The sequence below is a fragment of the Ovis canadensis genome, chromosome 1 (assembly GCF_042477335.2).
Source record: "Ovis canadensis isolate MfBH-ARS-UI-01 breed Bighorn chromosome 1, ARS-UI_OviCan_v2, whole genome shotgun sequence".
Classification (NCBI taxonomy): Eukaryota; Metazoa; Chordata; class Mammalia; order Artiodactyla; family Bovidae; genus Ovis; species Ovis canadensis.
Genome location: NC_091245.1, coordinates 11,238,907 through 11,258,326, shown reverse-complemented (window position 1 = coordinate 11,258,326; position 19,420 = coordinate 11,238,907). Strand labels below are relative to the sequence as shown.

The 19,420-nt window shown below is 42.1% G+C and overlaps 1 protein-coding gene across 1 annotated transcript in view; it reads left to right on the top strand.

Annotated features, from left to right (window-relative positions):
- PSMB2 (proteasome 20S subunit beta 2) overlaps positions 1-14,391 on the top strand; it is a 34,625-nt gene extending 20,234 nt beyond the window's left edge. Inside the window, exons 4-6 of the mRNA XM_069545638.1 lie at positions 10,479-10,641; positions 12,096-12,145; positions 14,157-14,391. Coding sequence (XP_069401739.1) covers positions 10,479-10,641; positions 12,096-12,145; positions 14,157-14,264 — 321 coding nt within the window. The 3' untranslated portion in view covers positions 14,265-14,391. The remainder of the gene's footprint in view (positions 1-10,478; positions 10,642-12,095; positions 12,146-14,156) is intronic.
- The last annotated feature ends 5,029 nt before the right edge of the window (positions 14,392-19,420 follow it).

The following is a 19,420-nucleotide window of genomic DNA, read 5'->3' as shown; positions in this document are numbered from 1 at the left end:
GGTTATTGGAAACAAGCTCCTGATTCAGAGTTCAGAGCACCAGCGTAAGAAAATAACAATGGATCCATTTTATTTACTAACAAAGTTGAAAAACTGAGCATTGGCAAAGCAGTTAAGGTGTTGGCATCTATTTATATTTATTTAGTATATCTTGCATAGTTGTAGACCCTTTAGAGAAGTCTTAATGGTCTGACATTAAACCTGTCCTTTTAAAACTTAAAATATTATTGGTCATATAAGAGGTAATACATGAAACAGAGAACAATAGATGCTGGTATGCAAAACAGTACATTCTGAACTTTTTGAGTGTGAAACTGACATTTACATATTGAATCATATTTTCACACTAATTTCCATTTTGTGGAGGCAGCATCGTTTCCTAGAAAAGCACACAAGACTTGAGATTAGAAAGCCTGAATTCTGGTCCTGACTCTAATTAGCTGTATAATTTAGAGTAAGTCACTGTCCCCTCTTTGAACCCGAGTCCCCACATTTATGGGAGGGACATTGGATAAACTAGATGAGCTCTTAGATCCCTTCTAACTGTAAACTGCACTTTTGTGAAATATTCTTGGTGCCAAAGATGTAATTTTAGGCAGCTTTGACAAGTGACTGGACTAAATGAGATAGCAGGCACTGTTCCCTTCAAAGCCCAGTCTCTGTTTGGAAGCTGCTTTATTGAAACACTGGCATCATTAGCCAAATCCCTTGTCCCGGTGGTGGTTCTGCCTCTCCTACCAAATTACTGGCCCACGAGGAATGGAAGTATACTTCACATGCCGTTAGTTCCAAGGTGTGCCGCACATTGCAAAGGAAACTGCATCGTTCTCCAAGGTACCTCACTTGGAGCGATGTCGTCCTGTTCAATTAGAGGTGGGAAACGCTGGCCTGGCTCCAAAAGAAGACTGTCAGTTCCTCTCCTTTTCTGTGTCCACGCTCGGCAGGATGCTTCCTCACGCCCACCTCTCTCCCCCTTGCTGTGACTTTGGCTTCCGCCAGATGTCACACCGCTGCTTGTCACCGCCCAGACTCTCGTTGCTGATTTTGTTGTTTCAATGTATTTATCACAACTGTTCTCTTTAGCTGTAAAATTTATGGAATTTCACACTCTTCTTAATCACTACAGTGTTTCTTTTTCATGAGAGAGGGAATATACAAGGAGTTGTATGCACAAGAGTTAGAAGGAAATGCTCCAAGAGTTAGAAGGAAAGTTTGCATGTGTGTGCCATGTATACCTCCCACTTTCAAACGTACAAGAGAATTGAGCTCAGAGGTACAAAGTGAAACTGAACTCAGTTCTGCAGGGCTCACAGGTACTTAGGAAGTCCATTTCAATCCCAAGGAGAGGGACATAAGAGATGTGCTTATTGGCTAATTCCCCTGGCTTTAATTGTATTCCTTTTAGCAACAGAAAACGGTGGGTAATTTTCTTAGCATTCTGTGGTACTTGTTTTTTTGAGCTGCGCTGTGTCACTTGTGGGATCTTAGTATCCTGACCAAGGATTGAACCCAAGTCCTCAGCAGTGAAAGCTTGGAGTCTTAACCACTAGACCACCAGGGAATTCACTGGTACAGCTTCTTGATCTTATTATTATCTAGTTAGATCTGTTAATAATGAGACCAAATCCTAAAAGCGGTGGTGGTGATGACGGTGATATAGACCATCTGTGTTATTACTGTGTAACAGCAGTCACTCAGTAGTGTTTGACCATTTGTGACCCCATGGACTGCACCACACCAGGCTTCCCTGTCCTTTGCCGTCTCCCGGAGCTTGCTCAAACTCATGTCTATTGAGTTGGTGATGCCATCCAACCATCACATCCTCTGTCGTCTCCTTCTCCTTCTGCCTTCAGTCTTGCCCAGCATCAGGGTCTTTTCTAATGAGTCAGCACTTCGCATCAGATGGCCAAAGTATTGGAGCATCAGCTTCAGCGTTAGAACTTCCAGTGAATATTCAGGCTTGATTTCCTTTAGGATTGACTGGTTTGATCTCTTGCAGTTTAAGGGACTCTCAAGAATCTTCTCCAGTACCACAGTTCAAAATCATCAATTCTGATGTGTTCAGCCTTTTTTATTGTCCAGCTCTCAAATTTGTACATGACTACTGGAAAAACCATAGCTTTTACAAGACGGGCCTTTGTAGGCAGAGTTATGTCTGCTTTTTTTAATACACTGTCTAGGTTTGTCATTACTTTTATTCCAAGGCGCAAATGTCTTCATTTCATGGCTATAGTCACCTTCCACAGTGATTTTGGAGCCCAAGAAAATAAAGTCTGTCACCATTTCCGCTGTTTCCCCATCTATTTGCCATGAAGTGATGGGACCAGATGCCATTTTCTTAGTTTTTTGAATGTTGAGTTTTAAGCCAACTTTTTCACTCTCCTCTTTCATCTTCATCAAGAGACTCTTTAATTCCTCTAGTTAAAGCACATTACATTTGTTTACTTAAACCTTGCCATAACCTTATAATGATAGATACTCTTATTATCCCTATTGTATAGATGAGGAAATCTCAAAATGACTTAAAGATTTCCATTTAAAAAATAAGCTTATATCCTGTATTTTTTTAAGGTGGGAAAAGGTATCAATTTATCGGTTTTGTTTTTTTCTTTCCCTGCTTATAAAAAGAGGCAAAATTTTGGTTGTACTTTATTTTAGAAACTAAAGTTCATTTTGAGTTCCAGGGTGGTTCATTTAAATTTGAGTGTGTCAGTTAGATGCAAGTTCATTTTTTAACTTTTAAAAAGTATCTATTTGCTTAGCTGCGTCAGGTCTTGGTTGCAGCACGTGGGATCTTCATTGTGTCATGCTTGGATCTTTCATTGCGGCACATGGCTCAGTAGTTCTGCTGCGTGAGCTTAGTTGCTCCACAGTATGTGGGATCTTAGTCCCCTGACCAGGGATCAAACCTGTGTCCCCTCCATTGCAAGACAGGTTCTTAACTGCTGGACCACCAGAGAAGTCCTTGAATACAACTTTAAACCTAAACATGTTGGCATTTGCCCTGCAAACTGTTGCTGGTGATCCTTGTGGTCATTGGACAGTGTCTCAGCTAAATGTTTATTTTTTTATTTTTATTTTTTTACTTTATTTTACTTTACAGTACTGTATTGGTTTTGCCATACATTGACATGAATCCAGCACGGGTGTACATGCGTTCCCAAACATGAACCCCCCTCCCACCTCCCTCCCCATAACATCTCTCTGGGTCATCACCGTGCACCAGCCCCAAGCATTCAAGTAAATGTTTAGATTAGTTTATTGGTCACTTGGATGTTTAGGTTAGTTAAGAATTATGTGTAATATTTAATGCTAGCCTTTGCTGTGGAAGATGCCTAGAGATAGAAGATACTGTTCCCTCCGTTGGGGACTTCATAACTTTGCTTATTACCTAGACTTGCTACCTAAATAATTAGAATAGTGGAGGCAACCAAAGACTTAGATTATGTCGTGCACGGGATAAAGATTACCTTGTTAAAGACAGAGGATTCCTGGCAGTTTTATCCTGATTGATTAGTGTTGCCATTCCTTCAGGATAATTGGCAATTCTTCACATGTAATACTGATCATGGGAAAGACGGGAACTGATGAAAAGGTAGACAGAAAGTGAGGCTTACCACTCAGAATGGACATATCTGTAAGGGTAGAGATAGTATGAAGGTACTTAATAAGTGGTAATTTGCTCTCTCTCCAAATCTGGATGTAGGGATTGTTGTTTTTGTTTTTTCAGGCTTCCGGAAAAATGTCTCTATGCCTGTATCAATTTCAAGATAGGTTAGGGTGTGTGTACTGTGAAGCAGATATGCTCGAAGTGTCAATGCTTGTGAATGTTTGTGACAATGAATACTATCACCTTAGGGCTCCTGCCAAGAGTCCAGGACGGAGAGAGGAGGAAGCTATCATACATTTCTACCATGTGTCAGGCAGTGTGCTGGGCACTTTTATAAAAAGCCCACCATATCCCTTTAGGAAGATGTATATGGGCTATTTATTTCTTTTCCTTTAAATTTTTATTTTCCTTTAACAATTAAAAAAAATTACTAAGGTATAGTTCATTTATAGTGTTTCGGGTGTATAGCGGAGTGAATCAGTTATACATATATATATCCTTTTTCAGACTCTTTCCACTACAGGTTACTATAAGATACTGAATATAGTTTCCTGTGCCGTACAGTAGGTCTTTGTTGTTTATCTATTTTACATACAATGGTCTATATCTGTTAATCCCAAATTCCAAATATATCCTCCCTCCTTCCTTTTTGGTAACCAAAAGTTTCTTGTATATGTCTGTGGATCTGTTTCAGTTTTGTAAGTAAGCTCATTTGCATTTTTTTAGAGTCCACATACCTGTGACACTTGGCGTTTTCTGTCTGACTGACTTCACTTAGTATGCTAATCCCTGGGTCCATCCGTGTTGCTGCAGATGGCCTTATTGCATTCTTTTATGGCCTATTAGTTACCAGTTGTGTATGTGTGAATACGTGTACCACATCTTCTTTACCCGGTCATCTGTTGAGGGACACTTAGTTTGCTTCCATATCTGGCTATTGTAAACAGGCCTGCTATGATCTTTGGGGTGCATGTGTCTGTTCAGGTTAGAGCTTTATTTGACTGTATGCCCAGGAGTGGGGTTGCTGGATCATATGGTAGCTCTGTTTTTAGTTTTTTATGGACCCTTCCTACTGTTCTCCATAATCACTGCACCAGTTTACATTCCCACCAGTAGTGTGGGAGGGTTCCTTTCCTATTATTTTGATCCTGCAGCACAGCATGTGGACTCTTAGTTCCTTGGCCAGGGATTAAACCCGTGTCCCCTGCATTGGAAGAACAGAGAGAGTCTTAATCACTGGACTGCCAAGGAAGTCCCTATTTATAGGTTTTTTAAATGATGGCCATTCACACTGATAAGAGGTGGTACCTTATTGTAGTTTTGATTTGCATTTCTCTAATAATTAGTAATGTTGAGCATTTCTTCATGTGCTTTTTGGCCACCTGTATGTCTTTGGAGAAATGTCTAGATCTGCCCATTTTTTGTTGAGCTGTGTGAGCTGTTTGTGTATTTTGGAAATTAATCCCCTCTTGGTTGTATCTTCTTTTTAAAAAAATGCTGTGCGTTTATTTATTTTTGGCTGTGCTGGGTCTTTGTTGCTGTGTGCGGGCTTTCTCTTGTTGTGGCGCATGGGTTTCTCATTGCGGTGGCTTCTCTTGTGGAGCACGGCCTCTAGGGTGTGTGGGCTTCAGTACCTGTGGCTCCCAGGCTCCAGAGCACAGACTCAGTAGTTGTGGCGCATGGGCTTAGTTGCTCCTCAGCATGTGGGATCTCCCTGGACCAGGGATCAAACTCATGGCTTCCACATTGGCAAATGGATTCTTTACCCCTGAGCCAGCAGTGTAGCCCCCTGGTTACATCTTCGGCAAATATCTTCTCCCATTCCACAGACTCTCTTCATTTTGCTTATGGTTTCCTTTGCTGTCTAGAAGCTTTTAAGTTTAATTAGGTCCCATTTGTTTATTTTAGTTTTTGTTTCCTTTACTCTAGAAGATGGATCCAAAAAGATAGTGCTGCAAGTTATGTCAGAATGTCCTGGGTCTTACATTTAGCTCTGTAATCTATTTTGAGTTTATTTTTGTAAATGGTATTGGAGAATGTTCTAATTTCATTCTTTTACATATAGCTGTCCAGTTTTCCAAGCACTACTTGTTGAAACGACTATCTTTTCTCCATTGTATATTCTTCCCTCCTTTGTCGTAGGTTAGTTGACCATATGTGCATTGGTTTATTTCTGGGCTTTCTCTTCTGTTCCATTAATTTGTGTGTCTATTCTTGTGTCAGTACCACACTGTTCTGATTGCTGTAGCTTTGTAATATAGTCTTAAGTCAGTGTGATTCCTCCAGCTGCATTCTTCTTTGTCAAGATTGTTTTGGCTGTTTAGGGTATATTTGACTATATGAGGAATTTATCTTGTATCTCATTTGCTAGGAGTGGATGGTCTTCTCTTGAGTGCTTGCCTTGTTTTTCCCATGGACACTGTGAACTTCATAAGTGACTATTTTCCCTAGTAATTATTTTAGCATTGATTGAGCCTTTACTAGGTTTCGGGCACTGTGCTTATTTTGCATGCATTATTTCTGTGAATGTTCACTGCAGTCTTTTTGTAGTAGGTAGCCAGCCCATGTTTGCAGTGAAGACACTTTCAGAGACATTAGGTTACTTACTTTTCTAAAGCCACATGTCTAATAATAAAGCTGGATTTCAAACTCAGGCCTAACTCTGTAGTGTAACCCATCTGTTTCTTCCTGACATGAGATGTTTATTTAAGCTATTGCTCTCCCCTTCATTTAATTTTAAATGCCTATAGTACAGTTTTTTTCTTTACTTAGCAACCTGTGTCTAAAGGAAAGTAGAAAGAGAAGGACCCAGGAACCTAGGAAAAAAATAGCAGTATATATGTAATTATAGTGATACTGGCATCAACTTAAACTTGAGCCAGTTCTCAGAAGTAGGACCTGTCACTTTCTGATATTTGTTTAGAGATTTTCTTCATCTTTCTTCTTGTGATTCTACGCATTAGTCACCTATGTATGGAAAAATATATAAGGCTTTTTGGTATGATTGTTATTCACTCAGCAAATATTTATTGAATATGTACTATATGCTTATACATCATTGAACAAGCCAGACAGAGTCCTGCCTTCATGGAGTTTGTAATTGGTATAAATATTTGAATGGGTGGGTTGTGTCTTACACCTACTATGTATTTCCGTAAATACACCACAGTCACACATGTATATGCCGTAGGAATTTCACAAAATTGAACGGCTAGCAATTTGTCTTATTCCAGGAAAACACTGTTGCATCAAGAATATGAGAAAATGTAAGAATCAAGAAACCCATCAGTATGGCTTTGTCACTTTGAATGCCATGATTCTTAGAGGAGTAAGGGAGTAGCAGTATATAAGATCTTATTTGAAATTAAAAATAAAAAGCAAAAACTCGTGTGAGCCAGAAATCTTTGATGGAGCATTGTCAGAAGAATTTCAGAAACTGCAAGTTGTTACACAGATGTAATGATTTAATTAGTCTAGATAACACCATTTATTTATGCTTAAGCATCTCACACATGCAAAAGTTGGTAATTCAAAGTCACACAATAATTTGTGAGTTGTCTTCTATACCACGTGTTACAGCTTCTGAATACCAACTTTGATGAGCCTGTGTGTCAGATGCTTAAGCATAAATAAATGATATTATATAGACCAATTAAGCAATACAGTTTGTTTCTGGAATTCTTGTGACATCTTCACATAAAAATTTTGTAGTGGCTTTTACAGATCACATTAATTGTTTTAAACACAGTTTAATCTCAGTGTGGACAAGATCCTCATTGGAGAGAGCATATATGGTTTCTGCTGGTTAGGTCTCTTTAGATATCTGGGTGGATTCTTAATATACAACTGGATAAAATAGCCATAAAAGGAATGTCCTCTAGTAAATGGAGAAGGTTTGTTATCCTCTTAGCAAAAAGATGAGCTTATTTTGTGATAGGTAAGTAACTACATTATTAAATCTCTTGGGGAAGGAAACCAGTTCGGATCTCCTTGCTGTATCTCTCTCTTTTTTTGCTTTTCGTTTTAATTTATTTATTTGGCTGCATTGGGTCTTAGTCATGGCACATGGGGTCTTCGCTGTGGCGAGTGGGCTCAGTAGTTGCCCTGTGGCGTGTGGGATATAGTTCTCTGACCAGGGATTGAACCTTCGTCCCCTGCATTGGAAGGTGGATTCTTAACCACTGGACTACCAGGAAAGTACCTCTTTTTTGCTTTTCTAATTTTAACTATAAAAACACCATGGTATTCTTTGTCTCCCTGATGTTGTATTAGTGTTGTCATAGTGTTTTAAAAATACTGTTATATTTATTTTTTATTTTTAGGTAATTCAGACAGTTTTGTTGTTGTTTAAAGTGGTAAGCTATCAAAAAGGAGATTGGGATATAGCTAATATACTAAGAATTTAGGTCACATTTTTTTCTTCCAGAGTTTGGGATGTCTCACCTCTATTATTTTTTTCTCACCATATTTCCTAGAAAATAGAAGGGGGAAGGATTAATTAACCTAGTTTTACACATAAGGAAGTATGTTCTTAGAGGTTAAGTGTCTTGCTTAAGGTCAGACTTATTAAGAATGTAGTCACAGAATATGGCAGAGAATTCCAGAGACTACTGGCAGAGGTTAGCATGATACTTACTGGGAAATGTAATAGGCAGTTAATTATTGTCTCAAAAGACTTAACTATTACTGGTTATTTCTTACTCCTCTGAGACTATTCACCGTTTTATCCGCAAGGCAGAAACTTGTTTGCAGGTTAGAGCTACTCTGTAATCTTTGGGAAATACTGCTTAGCACAGCTGGCTTGGAATTCCAAGTGTATAATGTTTTCATGTGTATCTTCTAACATGAGTTAGACTGTTTCTTCAAGCTGCCAAGTACCCATGCTGATCAGTGTTCAAAGAATACAAAACATCACTTTTAAGACCATTAGCTGTAATTACTTTATGCCCCATTATATGATGCATAAATGTATTTAGTTTCATTTAATGTCCTTTTGATTGAATTTGTAAGTTTAGGAATGGGCACCTAAGAGTGGGCAAGGCCTGCTCACTATCCACTGAGGCAAGGGCAAGAGGGAAAACATACTTTGCAGAGAAAAAGGAAGTCATTTTTCATGGAAGTCACACCACGGATGCCTGGGAACACAGACAGTCTGAACTAACATGGTAAATGGCCCACCTGGTGTAGAAAAATAATCATCCATTTAGAGACGAAGATCTGTAGAAACTTACCTCGTTAAACTTGCAGGTAATACAAAAAAAGGATATCTATAAAATAGGTTATTATAATTACTTTTGTCTCATTGATAAAAATTACCTCTTAGTTATCTTAGCACAGCCTTGTTATATTAGAAAAATAATTAGCATTTCACCTAAATCTACAGTTCTAGAGTTACCACATTTCTTTGAACTTAGGAACTTCCATTATTACTGTCTGCATTAAAAGTGTAATGACTTGGGAATTCCCTGGTGGTCCAGTGGTTAGGACTTTGCCCTTTCACAGCTTAGGGTGTGGGGTTCAGTCCCTGATCAGGGAGCTAAGATCCTGCAACTGTGTGGCGCGGCCAAAAAAAGATTAGTGATTTGATTTAAATATTTGAGACCTTCTACGCTTCCCTACCCCAAGACTTGTTTCTTTCTCTTTCTTTTATTCTTTTTTTGTAGTTGATACACAGTATTGTATTAATTCCAGATATACAGCAGAATGATTCTGTTTTATATATATACTTTTTTCAGATTATTTTCCATCATAGGTTATTATAAGATTTTGAATATGGTTCCCTATGCTATATAGTAAATCCTGTTACTTGCCTATTTTATGTATAGTAGTTTGTTGCTGTTAATCCCACGGTCCTAATTTATAACCCTCCTCCCTTTCCCTTTTTGTAACCATACATATATTTTCTATGTCTTTGAGTTAGTTTCTGTTTTGTGTGTAGATTCACTTGTATTATTTCTGGATTTCACATTTAAGTGATAGCATATAATGTTGTTTTTCTCTGACTTACTTCACTGTGTATGATGTTATCTAGGTCCATCCATGTTGCTGCAGATGGCAGCAGTTTATTCTTTCTATGGCTGAATGATATTCCCTGCATGTATGTACCACATCTGCTTAAGCCAGCCACCTGCTGGTGGGCACTTGGGTTGTTTCCATGTCTTGGCTGTTGAAAATAGTGGTGCTATGAACATTGGGGTGCATGTATTGAATTAGGGTTTTTGTTTTTTCTTGGGCATATACTCAGGAGTAGAACAGAAGGATCATATGGTAGCTCTGTTTTTAGTTTTTAAAGGAATTTCCGTATTGTTTTCTATAGAGGCTGCACCGGTTTACATTCCCAGCAACAATGTAGGCCTTTCCTTCACACCCTCTCCAGGATTTATTAAATGTAGCCCAAGACTTAGTTTCTTAATAGTGAGACATACAGTTTACTATTTGAGATTGTGGTCCAAATGCCCGTACTGAGCCTTTTTATTTTGGATGGTGTGGTTGGTGCTATAGCTTTCTTTAGCCTGTGGCCTGACACTCTCAGAATAGTGTGTTTTGGTTTCAGCTATTAGGAACAACACAAAAACACCTATGCTTTGCCTCTGAAATGCTTTTATAACAGATTGTGGTCCATGAGCTTTAAGAAGCAACTTTTTCAAATACCTCAAAGTGGTCCAAATGGTCTTTTGTTCAGAGAAAACAAGCTGGCCTCCTTTTACCTGTGACCACACTCTGGGTCCTTTAGATTTCTCTGAGTCTTTTCTTTCATCATCATTTACTCAGCTGCTGCTGTTATTCACCAACAGTTGGAATGTCCCTGTTTCCATGAGAGATGTTGGTGTTACTGCTTTGACCATCACGTTAATGTCTTTCTTTGCAGACCCCGTATCATGTCAACCTCCTCCTGGCTGGCTACGATGAGCATGAGGGTCCAGCGCTCTACTACATGGACTACCTGGCAGCCTTGGCAAAAGCCCCTTTCGCAGCCCACGGCTATGGTGCCTTCCTGACTCTCAGTATCCTGGACCGATATTACACGCCAAGTAAGTTTCCGCTCTCTAAGCTGGGAACAGTAGCAAAGCCCTGTCCTCAACTGCTTCCTGGCTTTATGTACAACCCCTTGGAGTTGGGTGGCCAAAGAAGGTGCCCTCAGGAAGCTTTTTTCTGTAGGTCGTTAGGGTTATGGAAAAGCTGATCCAAGTTCCTCTTCCACCAGGTAAAATGAGGTATTGCATATGTCCAGAGCTGGGTTTTGTTTTGAAGGGGGGTTGGAATAATGACTAAAACTATAATTCTTTGGTTATAGAAGTTCATGTTTTGCACTCATTTTGCCGCTACTTAGGTGCTCATTAGCTTCTCAGGTGTAGAGAATGCAAGTAAACCAAGTGGTTTGGGTATGTTTGTTTGGAGCTTGTGATGATGAACAGGACTCCAGCATGACAACTGAGGGTTTCTTTTCTTAAATGTCAAAGCTTTTTAAGGCCACAACCTGTATTCTTATCACATAATAGCGGCCCTCTTCTATATGAGAAAACTGGCTCTCTACTTGTCCATGAACCGTCCACTTGGCAAACCTCTAGGCATGGGGGTGCTTCTGTGTTAAGTTCTATTTTCTGACCCCAACCCCAACCTCAGCTTCAGCCATGTGAGCAGTAGGCACTCGGGATTCACAGCTTTTGCACGCTGTAGATGCAGCACAGATAACCAGTTTTCGCCTTACATTCCGCTCTTCCCTGTTAGTGTAGTAAGAATCTGGCTGGTTCTTTCTTTTCATGGTGCTGCCCTCTCACTCAGCCTCAGCCATGCCGGAGCTCCAGGCCGCATCCTGAAAAGATTAGCCTGGCCTCCTAGTGACCATTGCTTGATTTGGCGTCTGTCAGTAATACAGTGATTTGCCCACTGAAATAACCACCAGCCACCCCTGAAGCCGAACTGCATCATATGTCGTCCCAGTTTGCCATGCCTGTGGACAGTTCCTTTGGCTCCCGTCTTACGAGAGACTCAGCCCCATCCTATGAATTCTGTTTCTATTGTTAAACTGGGGCCCAGCTGGCAAAGTGAGGCTGACACACTGGCCCTGCCCTCCCTTTCCCTGATTTGCAGCTGGCCAGGGCAGATGGAGCTGATTTAAGCCCTGGTCTAAAGGAGGGCTGGGGGTTGTTGAGGTGGGGGATGGGCTATAAAGAAGAGGCAGGCCGCTGGACTTCTCTGGAGGCAAGCACTGGCCATGGGAGGCAGATTCCGTCACGCTTACCCTTCTCTGTAGCAAATCAATTTTCAATGGCTTGTGGCTGCCTGAGCACTGGGCCTGGGACACTCAACTGCATATAGAGAAAGTTTGTTGTACATCAGAAGCCTTGGCTTTTTTTTTTTTTTTGCCTTATCTGTTTGTGTGTCATGTTGACCTGAGAAAGTTTGAAAACTATTTCAGAGTTGTGGCAGAGCGTTTTACTTAGTGTCAGCACCTTGAGTGCCTGACTTCCGTGTTCTCTTTCAGCTATCTCGCGTGAGAAGGCAGTGGAGCTTCTTAGGAAATGTCTGGAGGAGGTGAGTAGCTTTCATGGGGTCCTGAAAGGAATGTTTTGTCTCTCTGTTGGCCAATATTGTTTCCCTTACCCAGTTGCATTTTTTTCTGATCCTTGCCAGAAAGTGTAATATCCACTAACCATATGTGAAGTTCCTATCAGGGATACAGTTTGATGCATAACAAGCTGATTTTTTTTTTTTCTCCTGGGTCACCATCTCATCAATGTCAATTCTACAATCTAATTACTTTTATTTTTGGTTCTTCCAGACTAGTAATTCTCAAATTCTAGCATGTGTAAGAATCATCTGGGGAACTTGTTTCTTTAAAAAAGGCACATTCATGCTTTCCACCTCACCTTAATTCTGAATTAGTTGTCCTGGTGTAGCTCTTGAGACTGTCTTGGCCAGCAGTCCCAGGTGATTTTGCTGCAGGTGGTAACGGGGGTGGCGGGCAGGGGGGCCGTACTTTAAGAACTGTTGTGCTGGATTTTAGACCTGCTCCATTTTTATGCTACCTGGGGTTGCCATAACGTCTGCTTCCTTAACAGTACGGGAGTCTGGGAGGGAAAGCCACCCCTGGGAATTCAGGAGGCCACAGAAGGTAACGAGCAGGCTTTGGGCAGATGGAGAGAGTAGCCTTAAGTTTATGAGGCCAGGAACATGGGCCCTTCCTCTTCCAATACTTCTGCTAGGAGTCTGAGGCTCTGGTGTGAAAGGAGGATGAGGAGGAAAAGAAAGCAGCTCCTTTAGGCTTTTTAAGTCTTTTGTTGTTCCTACAGCCTAAGGATGAACTTGAATTTGTACTCTAGTGAGAAGGGAGTAGGAGGTGGAGAGCAGCTGGTAGCATCAGTAATGTCAGTTTGCCTCTTACACAAGCCTGTCATTTTCAGTCCGCAGGGCCCCTTCTTCCTCTTGTTTGTAAATCTCCTTTCCAAAGCAGAAACTGAGAATAAACTCATGTGCTTTTCTTAAAAATTCAGCCAGGAGGCCGTGTTAGTCCAGCAGCTCTAAGTGTTGCAAGGGTCTGCCAGGAAGAAGCCATTGGAATGTGGAATGCTTTGAGACTTTATTCCCCATGGATCCTCCACATTTCCTTATTATTATCACCTTTTCTTGATCTTGGAACTTTTTTCTGGACATAGGAGTCATCAGCCAGGGAGGACTATGGAAATGGAAGTGGTGGTTGCTGCCCAGTCCTCATCTGTAAGGGAGATGGGAAACATCAAGGGAAGGGGGGCTTGGGCCAGGGGAGGGGCACATTTTCAGGATATGTCCCTAAGGGGGCAGGTAGAGCTTTGTGCCTTCTGTCCAGGGATTAAGTGAACTGTCCAGGAGGGGTCACCCACAGAAGCAAAGGTCTCCTCCAGCTGTGCCCTTGAGTGATCTCTAGCCAGGTTGACTGGGCTGTCTGCTTTTGTGTGCATAGACCACAGGTCCTTTGGAGCAGCCTGTCAAGCAGACAGTCACATGAGAGGCCAGAGAGGTTCCTTTAGTGACAGTTCAGCTTGGATTGAAGAAGGTAGAAGTAGGGGTTGTTCCAAGAGCAGTTCTGAGACCATCCTTGCCACCAGCCTCCAGCTCTACACACAGACACACTCACGTACACCTGGTCCGTATAATATGGGTGGGTGGCTGGAGCACACTGTTGGACCTAGGAACACATGGCTTTAGTCCAGAGCTTTTCCTAGGGCAGTAGCTCCTTAGTTGGCTTCTTGCCTTGAGATATTTTGAAAGAGAAGTCTGTGTTTACCAGGCCTGATTGGTGGCAGATTGTGAGGAATAGAACATTAGAGTGTCTCATTCTTCACCAGCTGACTGACCAGAGTCAAGCTCCTGCTCACTACCTTCCAGTCAGCCTCCACTGCAATTTGGGCTTTCCTCAGTATCTTGGTACCAGCTGTCCTCAGTAGGGTACCAAGTGCCCCCAACACAAAAATCACTATCTGCTTATATGTCCAGTGCCTCGAACAGAGCCTGGACCACAGTTCTCAATAAAAATTTGTTGCCTGATTTCCTTCATGTTTCTCTGCAGCTCCAGAAACGCTTCATCCTGAATCTGCCAACCTTCAGTGTTCGAATCATTGACAGAAATGGCATCCACGACCTGGACAACATTTCCTTCCCTAAACAGGGCTCCTAACGTCATGCCCTCCCTCCCACTTGCCGGGGAACTTTTTTTGATGAGCTCCTCTATTTTTTTCTACTCTTTTGATGTCTGCTCTCCACAGATGGTTAATTCAGAATAAAGCTGACTGTGGATCGATTGAGCCCTCTGGGTTGAGTCTGAGTTTACCTAACATCGCCTCAGGAAGGGGGTGGAGGGAGCATTACCTGCGTTGGACTTCCTGTGAGGATTATCTTTCCTCCTGCCCCTTTCCTTCATTGATGCTCTGATTGTCCTTCAGCAGCTGACAGTTTGCTTGCTAAAGTCTCATCCCCCTAAAGCAGTGGTTCTTTATTGCCCCTAAGCTTAAACACTTTTTAAAATTAATTAATTTGAATAGATAATACATACATGTAGAAAAAATGCAAACAGGGCGAAAACACACAGTGAAAATGTTTCTTCCATCCCTATAATTTATTCACCTTCTTCCCTTCCCAGAGGAAACTTCAGCTACTAATTTCTTATCTAACCTTTAGAGATACATTGTTCTTGTATAAAATATATACATGCACATGTCCCTTTTAAAAAATATTTTAAAATGTTCTGCATATTGCTTTTTTCGTTGAACACTATTGGAGATGGTTTTTATATCAGTACATAGCTACCTTACTCTTACTGACAGTTGCATAATATTCCATGAAATTGGTGTATTCTTAAGTGGTTAACCAGGTATTTATTTTACTTTCTGAATAGAGAAGGAAATGGCAACCCACTCCAGTGTTCTTGCCTGGAGAATCCCAGGGACAGGGGAGCCTGGTGGGCTGCCGTCTCTGGGGTCGCACGGAGTCGGACACAACTGAAGCAGCTTAGCAGCAGCAGCAATCTAGTTTTTTGGTAATGAGTAATGTAGATATTTTTCTGTTGGTGCCACTAAAACAGTAGTTCATAACCAGATGTATGTATCAGAATCACCTGGAGGGTTTTCTTTTTTAATCTACTTGATTAGCCTGCATTCACTCCCAGATTCTAACAAGTTTGGGGCCTAGACTAGGAATATTTTTTAAAGCTTCTACTCCTTAGTCACAGTAGAGAACCGCCAATTTGAAGCTTCTTTGGAGCGGTGATCCTCAAACTACAGCATGCATCTCAACTTCCTTATAGACACAGCTTGCTGGGTCCTACTCCAGTAGTTTGAGGGGGTGGCCTGAGATTTTAGATTTCTGATATTTCTGATTGATGTGATGCTGCTGGTCTGGGAACCATACTTTGAGCACCATTTGGTCCTAGACTAAGATAAGCCCAACTTTATCCCATTCTGTGCTGCTCAGGACTTCCCTGGTGGCTCAGACAGTAAAGCGTCTGTCTACAATGCGGGAGACCCGGGTTCGATCCCTGGGTTGGGAAGATCCCCTGGAGAAGGAAATGGCAATCCACTCCAGGATGTTGCCTGGAAAATCCCATGGACAGAGGAGCCTGGTAGGCTACAGTCCATGGGGTCACAGAGTCGGACACGACTGAGCGATGTCACTTCACTTCACTTAATACCACATACAATAGGTTTTTTTTGTTTATCTGGGGTGAAATATATCACCTGTCTAAGTTACTCCCTATAGATAGCACATTTGTGTTAACAGTATTGAATTACCGTCAGATTTGAATGCCATACACTTTTTAGTACACCAGTGGTAAATGCTTTGTACCACCATAAGAAGCAAGCTAATCGTTGAATAAGTGGGAGAAAGAGGTGATTCACATGACCATGCCTAGTTCATCATTAGTTTGACACCACCCTCGCTATGCATAGGTGTGAGCTTTGGGCTAGCTTCCTGACTCTCTTAAGACATCTATTTTAAAGCTCCGCAGGTGATTCTGATGCTTGCCCCAGTTGAGTGCCACTACTAAAGCGTAAGCAGTCCTGCCTCATGGTTTTCCTATCTGTAGAATAGAATTGTATGAGGATTCCATGTGCTAACGTAAAGCGTTTGGAGCAGGGCCTGGCATGTGGTAAGTGCTCCATGAACATGTGCATGCCTGCTAAGTCACTTCAGTCATGTCCACCTCCTTGCAACCCTATGGACTTCTCCAGGCCAGAATATTGGAGTGGGGTGCTTTTCCTTCTCCAGGGGATCTTCCCGACCCAAGGATCGAACCTGCGTCTCTTGTGTCTGCTGCATCGGTAGGCAGGTTCTTTACCACTGGCGCCACCTGGGAAGTCCCAATAAGTATGGGGTCATTGGTAGACTTACCATTCTGCATCCAGGCCTCACTAAGAATGAAATCGTTCTCTGCCTTTGAATATGTGTCCACAAGGCAGTCTCATAGGGAAGGCCACCAGCCCACCCTGACCTCCAGTCTGTTTTCTCCAATCCAGATCTCTTTCTTAGGCTCAATATACACTTAATGCTAGGTATCTCACCCTCTAGTCACAGGACATCAAACTCAGCATGTCTAAAGCTGAGCCTTACCACCAGGCCCTGGCTCCCAAGTACCCAAGCCAGAAACCTATGCATCATTTATCTTTGATAAACTTATTTTGGAATAAATTTAGTTAAGAAACATTGGTTGGCACATGAGTATTAACTAAACTCCAGCCTTTATTCAGATTTCACCAGTTTTTCCACTAATGTTTTTTTTCTATTCTAGGATATGATCCAACATGCCTCATTGCATCTAGCTGGGCATCATTTTTTTTTGCCCTCTTTATTTCCTGCCTTCACAGAGTTACCAAGTTCTTGCATTTGACTTCCTAAATCTTTTAATGAATTCTCCATCTCCAGTATTTCAGTTCCCCTACCAAGGATTGAACTACGGCAGGGAAAGCCCGAAATCCTAACCCCTAAGCCTAACTCCCTTTCTCAGACTACTTTAACAGCTTCCTAGCTTCTGCCTACTTTTAATCTCCTCCCTCTCCAGTTTTTTCTCTGTACTCTAAAAACTGGATCATCCATTCCTCTACTCACTTAACACTCTGATGGTTTCCATTGCTTATGGAACAAAATAACTTTATTCTATTCTATTTATATTCCCTGATAGCTCAGCTGGTAAAGAATCTGCCTGCAATGCAGGAGACCCTGGTTTGATTCCTGGGTCAGGAGGATGTGCTGGAGAAGGAAAGGAAATACTACCCACTCCAGTATTCTTGGGCTTCCCTTATGGTTCAGCTGGTAAAGAATCCGCCTGCAATGTGGGAGACTTGGGTTCGATCCCTGGGTGAGGAAGATCCCCTGAAAAAGGGAAAGGCTACCCACTCCAGTATTCTGGCCTAGAGAATGCCATGGACTATATAGTCCACGGGGTCTCAAACAGTCAGACACGACTGAGTGACTTTGAAAATGTCAAACCCAAGCTGGGTTTGACATGCTACGCATTTCATAATCTTCTCCCAACCTAGCTCCCCAATTTCCTTTCCTTCTTCTACACCTCATAAAGCCCATGGCCCATTGAATTGATACAGCCTCAGCATGTTTTTCACTTCATACCTACTGTATAAAGGGTAAGCATTGCTTCCTGAAATCTTTCTTACAGATACGTATATATGTATGATTGGGTTGTGGTGCAGTGTACCCTGATATTTCTAATCTGTTCTCTCTACTAGATTTTTTTTTTTTTTTAATGCTAGCTTTATCCTTAATTTTCTGAAGTTGAAAAACACTGGGAGTGCACTGATGCTTTAACACTTCTGGCCAAACACTGCTTAGAATGGTCTCCCAATTGGTTCCCATCTGCTTTCAGGTGATTAATACACTGGAAACAATTTATTCCTTCCCATGCTTGGGGTGAGAGGGGATAGGTTGGAGCAGAGAGCAGCTGCTTTGCCTCAGGGTAGGGAAGCTTAGCTCTGACTAGTGAAGAGGTTGAGGAAGCTGACAAGGAACCCCTAAGAAATGGAAGGGGGTGCTGAGATAGTCTAAGTGCCATATGTCTTTTAATTCCCTCAACTTCCTGTAGTCTAAAATAATTTTAGTAGTAGAACGTCTCTTGCCAGGTCCAGGTCTTTCATTAACACAGAACATACTTCCAGCCTTTCCTCCCATCCTTTCATATGTGTAGGTTGAGGCAGGGAACCTTCTTGGGAGAAGCACTCACATCTTTGGACCTTTCCCCTGGGAGATGATTCCTAAACCTTTCCTTTCCGTGAAACACCTGACCATCTGCCTTTGACAGCACACCTATGAGGAACTGGGGGAAGAGAATTCCAGGCAAAGAGAAAGGCGAATGCAGTGGCCCTGAGGCGTGAAAGTGGTGATCTGAGGAGCCGAAGGGGAGCCGTGTGGCTGGGGCAAGGGAGAGGAGGGAGAAGTCCAAGATGAGGTCGAAGAAGCAGGCAGTGTCTCGGTTGCTGGCAGGGCTTTAGTATGGTGTACCAGTGAGAACAGACCAGGTAGAAGGCTACTGTACCATTCCCGAGGAGCAGGGTGGCAGCAGAGGAGATTCTTCTATCTGGATGGACTTTGGGACGGATAGGGTGTAGGGAAAGGATCAAATACAGCTTCCTAGTCTCTGGCTTGAGGAACTGGGTATAGAGGGTGGCACCATTTACTGAGGTCAGGAAGGTGGCCAGGTCAAGATTTGAGTACTTGAGTAAAGTACTCCATTTTGGCCATGAGTAGGGAGTGTTTCAGAAGATAGCAAGTAGTCACCCATATCAAATGCTGCCAAGTCCAGAAGAGGGGACTTTGGACTTGTGGCCACTGATGACCTTGCTGAGTGGATTTCCATAGGCTGGTAGTGGTAGAAGCCAGAGAGTGGGTTGAGGAGTGAATTGGGGCTGGGGACGTGGAAGTAGAGGTGTCATGATCTTCTTAAGAACTCTTTAAAAGGAAAGGATTTATGTTTGGTAAGGTAAGAGAGCCTAGAATGTGTCCTTTAGGGAGTGGTCTAGTAGATGACTTAGTAGGGACGGAGAGACTGAAGGTGCAGGCAAGAAAAATGGCTTGAAGAACGAAATCCTCAAGAAGACAAAGAAGCTAGACCTGAATGGGCCAGATAGTCATCAGCATTCATATTGACACGTGTTTAGACCCACCACGAATGATCACAGTAACTCACCACACAGACCTATAGCCAGACCTTCACCCACAGGCTTAGTGAGTCACAATAACATACCCCCGTTCCCCCACCCAGGATTCACCTCTCTCTCTTACATACACAGAACTAATAGCCACATTGACAAGCCAGACAGCCCCACCGTC